At 36.6% G+C, this 15,138-nt stretch overlaps 1 protein-coding gene across 16 annotated transcripts in view; it reads left to right on the forward strand.

Moving 5' to 3' along the window:
* Positions 1 to 15,138, forward strand: part of RAD51B (RAD51 paralog B) — a 329,833-nt gene that overhangs the window by 4,381 nt on the left and 310,314 nt on the right. For 12 of the 16 annotated variants that reach the window (XR_015741000.1, XM_087921704.1, XM_087921703.1 and 9 more), the window contains 4 exons: positions 1,977 to 2,093; positions 7,060 to 7,196; positions 8,741 to 8,860; positions 10,579 to 10,762. Coding sequence is in view for 15 of the 16 variants with exons in the window: in XM_087921704.1 (XP_087777830.1) it covers positions 1,977 to 2,093; positions 7,060 to 7,196; positions 8,741 to 8,860; positions 10,579 to 10,762 (558 nt within the window). In the remaining variant the exon portion in view is untranslated. The remainder of the gene's footprint in view (positions 1 to 1,976; positions 2,094 to 7,059; positions 7,197 to 8,740; positions 8,861 to 10,578; positions 10,763 to 15,138) is intronic. The other 4 variants (XM_087921711.1, XM_087921712.1, XM_026708686.2 and 1 more) reach the window with 1 other exon arrangement.

Here is a 15,138-nt window from a genome sequence, read left to right on the forward strand (position 1 = left end):
TCCCTGATCTCAAAGGTGGTGTCACTATGCTATCCAGCTGCGCTCTCTCTCATATATATACATGGATGGATGGATAGATATAGATATCCTTGATCTTTTTTTAAATAATTGCCTATATCACCAAAAGATTGGGGAGTAATAAGGTCAATTTTGGGATCCAGTAATTGTGTAAGAATGGAGATATAAGATACTAAAAGCAGGTTCTGGGTAAATTAAAAGAAATTTCTTATTCAGAACCAAATTATCTACAATATGAAAGAATATATCTTGTTCAAAAGGAAGCAACTTGGTTTCTATAGTACAAAGATAAATCCTTCTCACCAGTCTTAGAATTCTTTGAGTGTTATCAAGTATCTGGATTAGGTGACCTGCTGAACATCATTGATTTGGATTTGAACTAGGTCCATTGTCATAACTTCAAACAATCCTATCATTATAGTAGCTTTTGAGTCTGCTTAAAGAACGGACTGCTGTTTAAACAGAATGATTGGCTCTTGCAGTATAGGGATATGGTTCTATATGGGGACTGTTGCTTTTTAATTTATAACTGATTTTGTGACAGCATTCAAGTCCACTGGCAAATATTAAATCATTTATGGTGGCTAAAAGTGAGTGTCCAATTCAAAATAAATACATTTCAATGTTTTTTTTTATGCTAATATATAGAGAAAGTGAATGAAGTTAGAATTACTAAATGAATGGCACAAAGGAAGATTGAATGGGTTGGCAGGAGGAAGAGAACTGAAAAATATGTGATTGAAAAGAATCGATGAGATTCTGAAAAAGGAAAAGCTAGTAGTTTTAATATACAGAAAGCAAGGCATGAAATAGTGGGAGGATATGGCAGAACTTTGCAAGTATAGAAATACAGTGAATGGCATTGTGAAACAGATTTAGGTATCATTTCATTTCTGTTTCTTGTGCTTTAATTTCTTTTCTGTTTTTCCACATTTTGCATAAAAGAACTTACGTTAAATGGAATAATGTGCATTTATGTCTCATCTCTGTGTGTATGTCTTATCATGTCATGAAAAAGTCCAAAAGTATCATTGCAAACTAGTAGAATAGGGATTAATATGACAAACTTGCTTTAGCCTAAACTAGTGCATAGTGATATTGATGGGGGTCAACAAAATACCTACTAAACAGACACACTGATGAGTTTGAAATAGCAATGACAGGCAAGAAAACAATTTTAGGTACATAGTTAAATGTAATATATATCAAATGTGTGGTTGCTGTAAATCTGGTTCACCCAGTTTTTAGTGGAAGCATTTCAAATAATTCCAATCTCTTGAGGAAAAGCAAACTATTAAAAAATCTTGAACTTTCCCCTATCTTTCACTTATTTAAATTTTGGATAAATTCCTTTATAAAAATTCATAGTTGTTCTTCATGGGGACTTCAATAAACCTTTCAGAGAACCCAGACTTTAGAGCCAGTCAATTTTCCTGGACAGGGATATCACTAAATGGGCTTTCCAGCTATTTTTAACTGAAACTGGTAAAAAATATTACTCTCCAAAGAAGGAAAAGACATATAGCTACATGCAGAAGTGGTATTCACCAGGTTCAGACCAGTTCTGGAGAACCAGTAGCGGAAATTTTGAGAAGTGGGAGAATCAGCAAATACCACCTCTGACTGGAGATTTTATAGTATCCTTCCCCTGCCCATCAAGCCACACCCACAGAACCAGTAGTAAAAAAATTTGAATTCCACTACTGGTTACATGTCATTGTAATATCAAAGTTGAAGTTTGCATTATACAAATATTGTAACTATTTTAGCCTTATCTTTGGTCAGAAAGCTTGAGAAAATCTTAACAAAGACAAGAAAATAAATTAGAAACTTACCAGGAAATTTCTTCTACATATTGGTAAGCAAAACACAGCAGTTGTACTTTTGAAAGAAAGTAATACTAACCAGTTTTCTTAACAATTATATATAGCATTTTTAAAAACAATTCCTTGATTTAGGCTTATGAAATGAAAATGAAAAGAGCCCTCAATCCTTCAGCAGCATTCTTGCCGACAACTCTAGAAGATCTGGATAAAATATTGCATGGTGGAATTGCCTGTAGCAGTCTGACAGAGGTAAAAGGTAGACATTTTGCTAAACTTGTATTTGTTTATTTAACATATTTTCAGTGAATATTCATTTATGGTTTAAAATATGAGGCATAAAGGTCGTTCCTACATATCATTATACTATCTCAAACTACTCTAGATGGTATACAGCATCGGCCTTAAAAACCACATAGAATAATAAATACCTGATTTTTTAAAAAAGTATCAAAACCAAAACAATCAGAAAAAACAAAGGTAAGCCCCAAATAAAATGTTAGATAGGTACCACAGTCAACATGGACAAAAGCAGATTGAAAGAAAACAATGTTAAGACATTTCTGGAACTGTAGCAATAGAACTTATATACCGCTTAGACTTATATACTTATATAGCAATAGTACTTAGACTTATATACTGCTTCACAGTGCTTTCCAGCCTCTATAAGTGGCTTACAGAGTCAGCATATTGGTGGGAGAATTTAATGTATTTCCTGGGGAGAGTGTTCCATAAGGTGGGGGTTGTTTATAAAAAAGGCCTATTGCTACCACCATGGCTCACAGACCTCATGAAGAGAGGGATCTTTTAGCTGGCCTTTTCTCTGTGACCTTAGGACACCAGCAGATTCAGTGTTGCCTGATGTCTCCTGCTACTGCACCATTTAGAGCTTTAGAGATATTAATCAGCGTGTTGAATTGGATGTGGAAGTCCACTAATAACCATTGCAGTGACTTAATATTAAATATGTAATTCCTTATTGGCAGTATCATGCCAATAATCATGCCACCACATTTCTTTTAACCAGCTAAGTTGTCTCCAAAGACAGCCTCAGATAGAGGGCACTACAATAGTCCAATCAAGTGGTGATCAAGTTTGGGTACTTCTGCTCCTGATTGGTTTAAAAGTGGTGATTCAACCAGAGGTAGACATCAGTGGTGGTATTCAAATAAAGTTGCCACCGGTTCGGTGGGCGTGCCTTGGTGGCCGTGCTTTGCGCGCATGCACACACTTTGCTTGCATTCGTGCACCAAACACACACTTTGCGCAGGTGCAGAGGCGTTCTAACTTGCCTCCTGCAAGCCTGCACGATGGTGGTTGCTGCAGCAGCTGCCACGTGGCGCTATTGTGCACCGCGCAAAGCAGCTGCACTTCGAATTCTGGCCATAAAAGTGAGTATGAGAGCTCGGGTGGGCTGGTGAGCCAACCACAGAGCAGCGAAGAGAACCGGTTCAGTCTCCACTGCTCATTGCCACTACCGGCTCTCTAGAACCGGGCAGAACCGGTCGAATACCACCACTGGTAGACATAATCTCCTCAACTATAACTTCTATGTATTGTTTGAGCAGGAGCTATGGATTCAGGAGTACTCCCAAATCACAAACCACCTTCTATGTGGGGAAATACAAGCACATGCACTACCAGGTTATGTTTTGCCTCATCCAGGTCTTTATAACCTCATCATCCATTGTGGTTATCCTCTGCTTTAGTTACCTATTCTAAAACATAGGAGCCAATACCTAGACTGCAGTTTTATCACAAGAGAAGAGCGGGGGGTGGGTGGGTGGGGTTATTCCATACTTTTGTGGCTTCATTTAAAGAACTGATGCTGAAAAAAATTTGCTATTTATTTTTATGACAGATGATGTGGTTGGAAAGTTGGAACTCGGATACACTTTCCCCCTATTGCTAGTTCTTATCCTGGTTCTCTGAGAGTCAGAAAAATGTTCTGATTCTCCAGCATTTTTTTAAAAAAAACATTTAAACGATGAATTGAATCATATCTTTTTGTGATTAATCATTGTTTGTCTTGAAAATAATGACCGTTACATGTAAAATGGCATTTCTATAAAGGAAAAGTTAAATGTTGTTACTATACTATACTATACCTAACTTCAGATTAAAAATAGAACAAGATATTTTAAATGAATTCTCAGCCATGATGGAATAACATGTTCAACACGTTTCTCTCTTTTAGCATTCATTCCATCAGTTTGTAAATGAAATAATATACTTAGTCAGATTTCTGTGGGAGAGAGTTAAGCCATGCTCACATGGAAATCGATTGGATTCTAAAGCTGTCAACTTGTTATAGTTTCTGCCCAAATGTGAGATCATACAAATACACAAATATGTCTTCAGTTAATATATATATATATATATATATATATATATATATATATATATATATATATATATATATAAAACTGTATGTGTGTGTGTGTGTGTGTGTGTGTGTGTGTGTGTGTGTGTGTGTGTATATATATATATGTTTTCTGAGGTTCTGGGTATTTGTATGTGGATCTTTGGTTGTTGGGTTTCTCCACGTAAGATTCGAGTATCTAGCAACGCGATGAAGTCTCATTCATCATCTTCAGGCTTCTGTCTCAGGCTCTGTGCTTCTCAGAGTAATGGAGATTGCAGCTGCTTCCTCCTTTTAACTGCCAGTGGGGTGGGACTTGATTGGGTGGGGGCTTGGCTGTGTTCTGATTGGGTGGGGTGTGTTCTGATTGGGTGGCAGCCAAACCCCTACCAATGAGAACACACCCCACCCAATCAGAACACAGCCAAGCCCCCACCCAATCAAGTCCCACCCCACTGGCAGTTAAAAGGAGGAAGCAGCTGCAATCTCCATTACTCTGAGAAGCACAGAGCCTGAGACAGAAGCCTGAAGATGATGAATGAGACTTCATCAAACGTTGCCTAGATACTTCGAATCTTACGCGGAGAAAACCCAACAACCAAAGATCCACATACAAATACGCAAGAACCTCAGAAAACATATATATATATATATATATATATATAGACTGGTTTTGAAAATAATACAGAAATAAATTTTCATTTTCATTGATGATAAAACTTAAGATGTATACGGTTTGCAGAGTTTGTGAATATATGCCAATATGTGCCAATTGGGCATGTGTCATCCTGCAGGTGGTTAATGGTTTAAGTTAAAATCCCACCTTCTCCCAATGTGCTTCTTGCTCCCTTCCTTCCTTTGTTAATTCTAACTCCATTTTAATGTTTATATTTATTGTTTTAATATTTAATGTTTATCGATTATAAACCAGCTAGAGTCGCCACCAGGTGAGGTGGTTGGTATATAAATCAATCAATCAAATAAATAAATAAATAAATAAGGACTGATATTGGATACAGAGCTGTAAAGTTTAGATTGGAAAGAATTGCGCCCTATAATGAAAGCAAGCAAGCAAACAAAACATGGTTTAATTACTCATGAAAGAAGAAAAAATACGTTTATGAGAAATCTTATGTTTATGTTCCCAGCAATAGTCTGTGGGAGTTTCCAAGTTGAGCAATCAATCACTGGATTGATTTTGATGGCTTTGATAGAGTAAGGACAGGCAGACACAGTGGGCTGGGTTTGTGTGGTGAAGCTGTTTTGTTTTGTACATTTGATTATATACTTCATCAAGAGGAGCATTCGGTAACAACTCTGTTGTTTCTGGCAAGGCTGCATTCTTAAGTTAAAGTTAAAGAAAACATCTCAAATGAGCTAAGAGCTTGTTAAATTCTGGCGGCTATTCCAAGCAATGTATGTTTGTATTTCATAATCATGTTATTCTGAGTTTAAAAGAAAATACATTATAACCCGCCCTTTCAGTACTTTGGGGGAAAATAAGAAACAAGAAAAGCCCATAGGGAATATGAAGAAATAACTTTTTATTGAATTTTCAGCCTCCAAAACTCAACCATCTCAGTTGGAAATGTTACAGTATTCCATATGCTACTAGAACTGCAATCATTCACTATACTAGACTTAAGACCTGAACCATCAGCTAAGCATACAGGGCCTTCACCTATGTTTTAAGTAGTAATTGTTGTACTAGGGAAAAGAGAGGAAAAGATGTCTGAAAATAAGAATAGCAAAGTGCAGATAGAATTTAGCTGGTGAAAATATCCTGATAATTGCATTCATCTAGTTGAAATAGTATAGGTTCTCCTGCTTGAGCAGGGAATTGGACTAGAATACCTGCAAGATCCCTTCCAGCTCCTATTCTATTCTATTCTATTCTATTCTACTCTACTCTACTCTACTCTACTCTACTCTACTCACAAATTTGAACCTGAATTGAAACATTCAGAAAGCTGTGAAAGTTGCTCCATGGGTATAGTACTAACCACAGTGCAGCTTTCTGAAAGTTTCTCCCTTGTCATGATATGTGGCTTGGACTTTAGGTATCAGAGAGACAGCCTACCAAATCCTGACCAGGAATCGAATCTTGAGGTGTGGTGGGGAGGAGATATGAGAGGAAGCAGTCTCTTTTTGAGCTCCCCTTCTTTGAAATGGCTTCCCACCTTCACCAATCTGATAGCCTTACAAAGGCAAGTAAACACTTGGTTTTTTAGAAAACTTTGGGGGATTGAAATGATAGGGACCATAACGGTTCTATTGTTTTGTATATTACATGTTAATTACATATTAATTTTGTTATTATAGTCCAAGTTATGCAAAATTTGGTGGAAATGTATTAATAGAATGTGAGTTGTTGGAAGGAATATATGTGGATCAACAGAAGTAAAACTAGCTATGTCTATGAGTATACTTTTGCTTATTTTATTATATATTATAAAGTTTGGATATGTCAGGAGAACCATAAAAGGTATAATGAATAGTGTTGCTATAAACTAGTTTTGACTGTTTCCTTATCTTTTCTTATATCGTGCCTTTAAATTATTTGGTATAGCATTACTATATTTTACTTGAAAGAAATGATGGGTGTTTTAAACATATATATGTTTTGAAAAATGAACATATATGTTTTGAAAAATAACGTATTTGGACATTGCATCATATTCTCAAAATTATCTCAAAATCTATTACTTTTGGTATTTTTCAAATTAACCTGAGATATGGTCTTGTAAACATACATGATACTACTGAAGTATAGCGACGTGTAGTCGAAAATTAAAAACAGTAACTGCAAGTTTACAGAAAGATTATAATGCTGTTTGTGTCTATTTCTGTGATTAGATAACGGGTCCATCAGGTTGTGGCAAAACTCAGTTCTGTATTATGATGAGCTTGCTGGCCACAATGCCCACTAACACAGGAGGATTGGACGGGGCAGTTATTTACATCGATACAGAGTCTGCATTTACTGCTGAAAGGTAAACACTGATACAAAAAAATATTCACAGCTTTAGAAGACATGTTTCATTACCTATATAGTGCATATGCAGCCTGGAATTAGTTGTTCAAGTGCCATAGGCAATGAAAGATCTAAGTCAAATTCCAGTATTGTCTTCTCTTCCCTCTGCCCAATTACATATTTTGCCACCTCCAAACATAGAAACCAGATTTTGTATAGACCAACACTCCTTTGCAAAAATAGCCAGCTTTATTTTTTGGGAACTTGCCACCCATTGCTTTTCTAATGCTAATAATTCAGTGAAATTCCCACTAGAGTGCAGTCCTGATCCAGTTGAATTTAATAATGAAGCCATTAGAAGCATCTACAATGTGCTCATTTCTAGTCCTCTTATAATGGATAATAAGAAATATTTGTTAAGTTTTTAATCATTTATGTAATTTAGTTTGGGGCAGAAAGTTTATTCCAAAATAATCGTTAGGATTGTCATTAAATGCTGCTCCTTTGTGTTTCGTTTCACTTGACCTTTCTGGCTACATAGGTATTCCATTGCTCACCTTCAAAGAGGTTAAGCCTCTGAATACTTTCAAAAATTTGAAAGTTTGCACATTTTTCAGAGTAGTTGTTTGTAGGGACTCAAAAGCACTCAATCAAGTGCCCACCTGTCTGCTATTTTGGGGGGATGCACAGAGAAGGTGATTTATAGCAAGAGCTAAAAAAAGAGACCTCTGAAGTTATGCTTGACTCATGATATGATAGGCATGCCCATATTGTTTTGTTTGCTACAATACAGGAGTGATATGCCATGTTCTCTTAAGGGATGTTTTTTTGACATTCCAGAGTGTACTGTAGTTTACAGTAGCAGGAGACTATAGTCTCTCGCTGAATTACTGCATTAACCAACTCCAGTCTCACTTAACTTTTGGAGACCAGCCAAAATCACCTACAATGGATGGAGCAAGGGCTACAATCTACAAAAGAAAATGGAGACCATGCTCCTCGAGAAGTGAATCTTTTGTATTCTTCTTTTCTTGAGTTGATAGCTAGTCCCTCCTTTCATGACTATGAAATCTCATACATTCTTTTCTCGTTTGTTTATGATTCCTACTTCTCTCTCTGTATCTCTCTGTAGTTAGTGAAAAATGAAGAAGTGGTAGCAGAAGACATCTGCTTTCAGTGTTAGAGTTCTTCTCTTCCTCTGTCAGTGATATAGCAGGTTTGGTCTTCCTGAATGATCGATGATCTAGCTCCCACTGGTCAAGTGGATAATTGGAAAAATGAGAGGATGTTTATAGCTATCTGCTCTTCGTTATTCATCTGTATTTATTGCTATTTTTGAGAATCAGAATATGCTGCTTAGTATGAATTTCACAAAAAATTGGGGTGGGATGTATTTAAAGATATATGTTGAAAAATATGAGAAAGAATCAAATATATACATTGTTATCAATTTGTGTTTACTTTTCATTTAAATTTTCTGCATGGATAGCTTTCTTTCAAGTTCAATAATTCTGAAAATCTATGGTTATCCTCCCTCAGTAATTTTCTCTGGATCCCAAACAGGCTTGTTGAAATAGCACAGCATCGATTCCCAAATTATTTTGCTACAGAAGAAAAGCTGATTGCAATGACAAACAAGGTTCTTGTCTATCAGGAGCTAACCTGTGATAGCGTACTGAAAAGGTAAGCAATAGCTCTCTTGGAGGTAGCATTGTGTGTAAAACATTTAATATAGAATATGAAAGCAAATGCATATTTGAGCCCTTATTGCTATATTCGGATACACACATACATACACACAGACACATATGCCCACACACGCACACATACACAAACACATTCACACACATACAACTTACACGAACACACGTACGTGTGAATAGACATAAACAATACAACATCTCCAAATCCTTAGTGAATGGCAGTCTGCTAAAACATTTTCTAAAAAAATGTTCTATCTTACTTTTTTGATCTACAGAAAACAGCAGCATTGAGGATTTTATAGGTTGGGGAAGCACTTTCTTAGACGTATTTTTTTAAGTAGATGTTCCAGATAGACTGTTATTTCATACCTCTCTTGATGTGCAGTGTCCTTTCTTTGTAGCACTTCTTCTTATTGTACTTTTATTTAAACCTCAAAAACACTACAATTAACTTTTTTAAAAAAGAAAGCCATAGTATAGTATAAAACCTGTGTAATAATATATTACGCAGTAATATATAGTATAATAATATATAGTATATAGTAGGAATTCTTTTAAATTACTCAGTAGAAGACTTACAGCAGCAGCAGCAGCAGCAGCTGCACTAGTAGTAGTAGTAGTACTGTTAATATAAAGGATCCTGTTAATATAAAGGATCTCTTTTGTGGCAGCCTTCAAGTTTATGTTATTACTTCCATAATAAAACAAAATCTTTAGTAAGATGCCAGAATGATATTAATAAAACGTACAAGACATATATGCAGATTCAGCGGTTGGACTTTTCTGTAGTAAAACAGATAATATGTCATTCAGACATAGGATTTCAAAATGTACATATTAAAATATCAAAGCAAGAAATTTGCAAACACATATGCCACAGAAGTACACTTTCTGATATTGGCTGCAGTTTCCTGTTGAACAAGCGGGTATGATGACTTGGCGGTTAAAGATGCTGAGCTTGTCAACCTGAAAGCTAATAGGCCAGTTCAAGACACAAGTGTCACTCAGCAGGGTGAGCTCCTGGTACTTGCCCAACTCCTGCCCCCACCAGCAGTTTGAAAGCATATATATATATATATACACAAGTAGATAAATAGGTGGTATTTTGGTGGGGTGATAACAGCATTCCATGTGCCTCAGCCTATAATGCTGGCCATATCTTTGGACAGTGGTCTCCCTTGACTAAGAACTGGAAATGAGCACTGCTCCCTATAGTCAGACATGACTGGACAGGGGAAACTTTTATCTTTACCTGTTGGACATGCAGAAGTAGGGGTTTATTTAAACTGGAGGTCTTGGGTATATATTATAATGCATTCATATGCAGATATGATGCTTAATTTGCTGATGTGAAAAAATGGAGATAGTTTCAAGGCAACAGAGTATCTGTGCACACTTACAAAGTTTATAGAACAACCATGCTACAAAGTGTTACTTGATTTAAAAAAATATTGTACCAGCATGTCTTTGTTTTTGAGCAACAACTTAACATTAACTTCAAGAATGCCTTTTCAATTTCCTATCCTAGGTTAGATTTAGGATTTCCTGAAAATCTTTCTCTTAGTTACTGATCAGGTTCAACCCTGCTTCAGTCTTTCAAAATTAACCAAGATCCATTTGCAACTAGAATCTATAAAGGTATGTAGATATTTACATCAAATTTTACAATTGCTATTTCGGTTGTTCTTTTTCCTCCAGAATTAAATCTTTGGAAGAAGAAATAATTTCTAAGAATGTTAAACTAATAATAGTTGACTCTGTTGCTTCAGTAGTCAGAAAAGAATTTGATACAAAGCGTCAAGGTAACCTGAAAGAACGAAGCAATTTATTGACTAAGGAGGCTTCAATATTGAAATACTTGGCTGAAGAATTTTCAATACCAGTAAGCTATTTCTCTATTTTTCATATGTCAAATATTATAAAGCCTTTTGTATTTTTAGTGATTTTGAATGTCTGAAAACTTACTTGAAATACTGTTATATGTGTGTGTGTGTGTGTGTGTGTGTGTGTGTGGTATTCAGCTTTGTTCGGGTATTTTCCCACGTCATTATAGTTGTGCTTTTAAAGTTGTAGCAATGTTTCGGCAGAATCTCATCTGCCATCATCAGGCTTCTGTATGATGTTCGTCTGCACATACTTCCAGCAGATAAAGGTAATGCCACAGTAGTAATGGATAGAAAAGACTACGAAACAAACTTGTCAGACCTACTCCAAGACTCCACATACAAGCCCATAAACACGGACCCAACCATATATCTGAAAAAAATAACCAAGAAGAAAATTATAACCAGCCACATGAGCAAAGAGATCCAAACAAACGATCATCCCAAGAGAAAAATCTTCCAGATGCCCCAAACTATATGGCCTCCCAAAAATACACAAAGAAGTTATACCTCTCAGATCCATAGTCAGCTCCAGAGGAGCACCATTATAAGACCTAGCCAAATGCCTAGCAAAGCAGCTACAGCCCCATGCTGAAGTAGCAGCTTCAAGTGTACAAAACTCATACCACCCCTTGGAAATGATCAAAGATCTACACATGGAACAAGAAGATCTGCTTGTAAGTTTCAACATGGTTTCACTATTCACTCAAGTCCCGATAAAAGAAACCCTACAGATCATCAAAAATAAATACCAAACACCCAAACACCTCATGGAACACTGCTTAACCAGCACATATTTCATATACAAAGGACAAAGATACAAGCAAGTTGAAGGAGCCCCTATGGGATCACCACTGTCACCCGTCATTGCAAACCTGTTCATGGAAGAATTTGAATCCAGAGCCCTAGCTAATGCCACCCACAAACCCAAACTATGGTTAAGATAATATCGATGACACATTTGTGATTTGGCCCCATGGAAAAGAAAACCGAAGCAATTTCCTAACACACCTAAACAGCACACACCCCAAAATCAAATTCTCCATGGAAACGGAAACAAACAACTACCATTCCTAGATGTACTAATGTAGAAAGAAACAGATGGCACACTAGGACACACCATACACCAGAAGAAGACACACACCAACTGCTACCTCAACGCCCAATCCCACCACCACCCAGCACAGATAAACTCTGTGGCCAAAACACTAATTGCCAGAATTAAACGCCTGGCAGACAAGACATACATAAAGACTGAACTATGCACCCTGACTAAAGTACTGACAGTCAACGGCTTCCACAAGAGCAAAATCACCGGCTTGATCCACAAAAACACACTGAGACATAATGGAGACCCAAAAGATGAACAGACCTATGGAACAGCTGTCCTGCCCTACATAAGAGGTACTACAGATAAAATCAGTAAGATACTACACAGACATCACATCAAGACTGCCTTCAAAACAGACAGAAAAATAGCAGCCATCCTAAGAAACCCCGAAGATAAAATTGACCTGGAAAGCCAAGGCATATATGAAGTCCCCTGTACATCATGCCCGGCCACATACATTGGACAGACCAATAGAAGAATAAGTACCTGCCTAGATGAACACAAAAATGCAGTAAAAAAGCTGGAACACACTTCCTCACTTGTCCAACACATGAAAGCCACAGGTCATAGCATCGAATTCAATGGCACCAAAACCCTAGCCACTATAGAAAACTCCAGCTACAGAATTATCAGAGAAGCCATAGAGATTAAAAAAAGACCTGAAAGCATGAATAGAAGAGATGACTCCACCAGACTGTCAATTATCTGGAAGCCAGCAGTCTCAAACAAAAAAATCTCCACACCACAAGCCAGGCAAACACCTGGGCACAAACAGACCCCCCCCAGTACCTCCAGCTCAAACCCAATGATAGCCGTCCGTTTACTCGGAGCCAAGCCGCACTAAAAGCCTCCAATACTAGGAAACACAATGTTGTCAGCCAATCAAGACAAAAAAAGCAACAAAACAGACAGAAGATATTAGAAATACTTGATATTAGAAATCAAGCAGAACACAGCAAACTCCAAGACCAATAAACACAGACCAAGGCTCCCAACCAATCAGGATGAAGAAGAAAAACCAGACGAACACAATACAGAAGCCTGATGATGGCAGATGAGATTCTGCCGAAACATTGCTACAATTTTAAAAGCACAAGTATAATGATGTGGGAAAATACCCGAACAAAGCTGAATACCATACATATAAATACCCGCGAAAACTTAAGAAAACACACACATATATATGTACGCACACACACACATACACACATGCACACACACACAAAATTTGGCAAGAAGACTGATAAGGTAGTTTTTCTCATGTAGTAGAAAGAATAATGTTTGTTCTGTTTTTTTGATCACAACATGAACAATTAATGCTATCTTTTGCAGATTTGTCCAAGGATATTAGCATCTTGTGTTCCCATTTCTTAGCATTAACCATTTACTGCTGAGTCAAACCTTCTCGTAGAAATAAAGTGGTGGATTATATTCTGAAACATATCTGAGATTAGATTATTCCACCATGGGGATGTTTGCAGCCAGCTTTAGGATTAGCCAATATGCTACATCGATTATAGTACAACAGGAGATTCTCGCTGCTGACATGGCAGATTAGCTATGTTCTTTGCATCATTAAGATACTGTATGAGATATTTGAGTGAATAGTCTGTAGTATTTTCCTCAAGTCAGAGATACCTTGCATTTTTTGAATGTGGACTCTGGTAGGATAGTATCATGGGTTTAAAAGAAAACCCCTTAAGCTCAGGATTGTCTTGTAATTTTAATTTAACTTTGGAAAAAATAAGTTTGTTACATATTTCACATTGCTATTTTTCCTTAGCTCATAATATGCATCTCATGTAGTCAGGTCTTTAATTCATATCTTTCTACTACTGGTTACTTATTGTTGTTTTGAAATACTTATATCCCATTAATCCTTCTATAGTTGAATTGTGGTAAAAATAAATATACAGTATTTTTTTTTAAAAAAAGAAACAATCAAAGCACAGGACAGAGATAATACAACTAGAAACCATATCAATAGTAACAGGGTCTTTGAAAGCTATAGAAACATAATGAAGGGAAATTACATGATGAGAGTCAGAAAGGCAAGAACATAACACCAGGTTTGGATCCCTGAGAAATATTTATATCAATTTTATTTAAAAACAATGTAGAACTTGCAAACAGTTCAACATAAGACCAATGTAAGAACAATCTCGATGACGTCTTTCTAAGTGCTATTAATGAAGAGAGGGAATTGCCAGAATTTTGGTAAACTAAACTGAGAAGTTCCAAAGGTGCTTTTTCAAGAGGCAATTGGACTTTCTGGTTTTTCTTTGAAGATGTTTCTTCAGAAAGTTCAGTTTCCTCTTGAAAAAGTATGTTTAGGACAACCATGGCCTGGATGATTGAGAATCTCCATGGACATTAAACTGGGAAATGCATCACTCTTGTGAGGTCTTAGTGAGTTCCTAATTTGATGAAAATTATTATTTTTCAGAGAGATAAAATCAATTGTCCATACTGTGTTTCCCCGAAAATAAGACCCAACCAGAAAATAAGCCCTAGCATGATTTTTCAGGATGCTTGTAATATAAGCCCTGCCCCCAAATAAATCTCAATTAAGATCATCAGCCAGATGAACGTATTTAGTAGCACATTTCCCTGAAAATAAGACCTAACCAGACAATAAGCCCTAATGAATCTTTTGGATCAAAAATTAATATAAGACCCTGTCTTATTTGGGGGGAAATGGTATTTGCTATGAGAATTTAGTAACGTAAGTTGCACTTCCCAATTCAAGGATGATGCAGAGTTTGAGGCTCTTGGTGAACCCACAGCTCCTAATAACTATAGCCAGGAGGATTTTTGCCCAGTTTCTCCTGGTATGCCAGTTGCACATTTTCATCTGCCTGCCCTTCAGATCATCACTCATACCCTGGTCACTTCATGGCTTGACTACTGCAGTGATGTTCATGGGGCTTTCTTTGAAGACTACCTGTTCGATTATTTTTTTTTAGGATGATATGCCAGGAAGCCCTTCCCAAGAACAATGTCTCTGGGAAACCCTTAACATTTAGTTTTGTTGTTTTCTTGATCAATGTGAATAAATTTGGATTTGAAAGTATAACAAGCTAAACAGCTTCTACAAAGAATTTTTATGAATTTTGTGACCTTCTCTTACATTACAACACATCAACATAAACCAAATCCTTATGCTGTTCTGAAGGATTGACAGTTTTATTTATTTTTAATCTGTGCCTGTTATATTAGTTGTAATATAATCCAGACATCAGTTCATGAATCATTTCAGTTTTA

This window comes from Pseudonaja textilis, chromosome 1 (genome assembly GCF_049901715.1).
Source record: "Pseudonaja textilis isolate UNSWEBS1 chromosome 1, rPseTex1.2, whole genome shotgun sequence".
Classification (NCBI taxonomy): domain Eukaryota; kingdom Metazoa; phylum Chordata; class Lepidosauria; order Squamata; family Elapidae; genus Pseudonaja; species Pseudonaja textilis.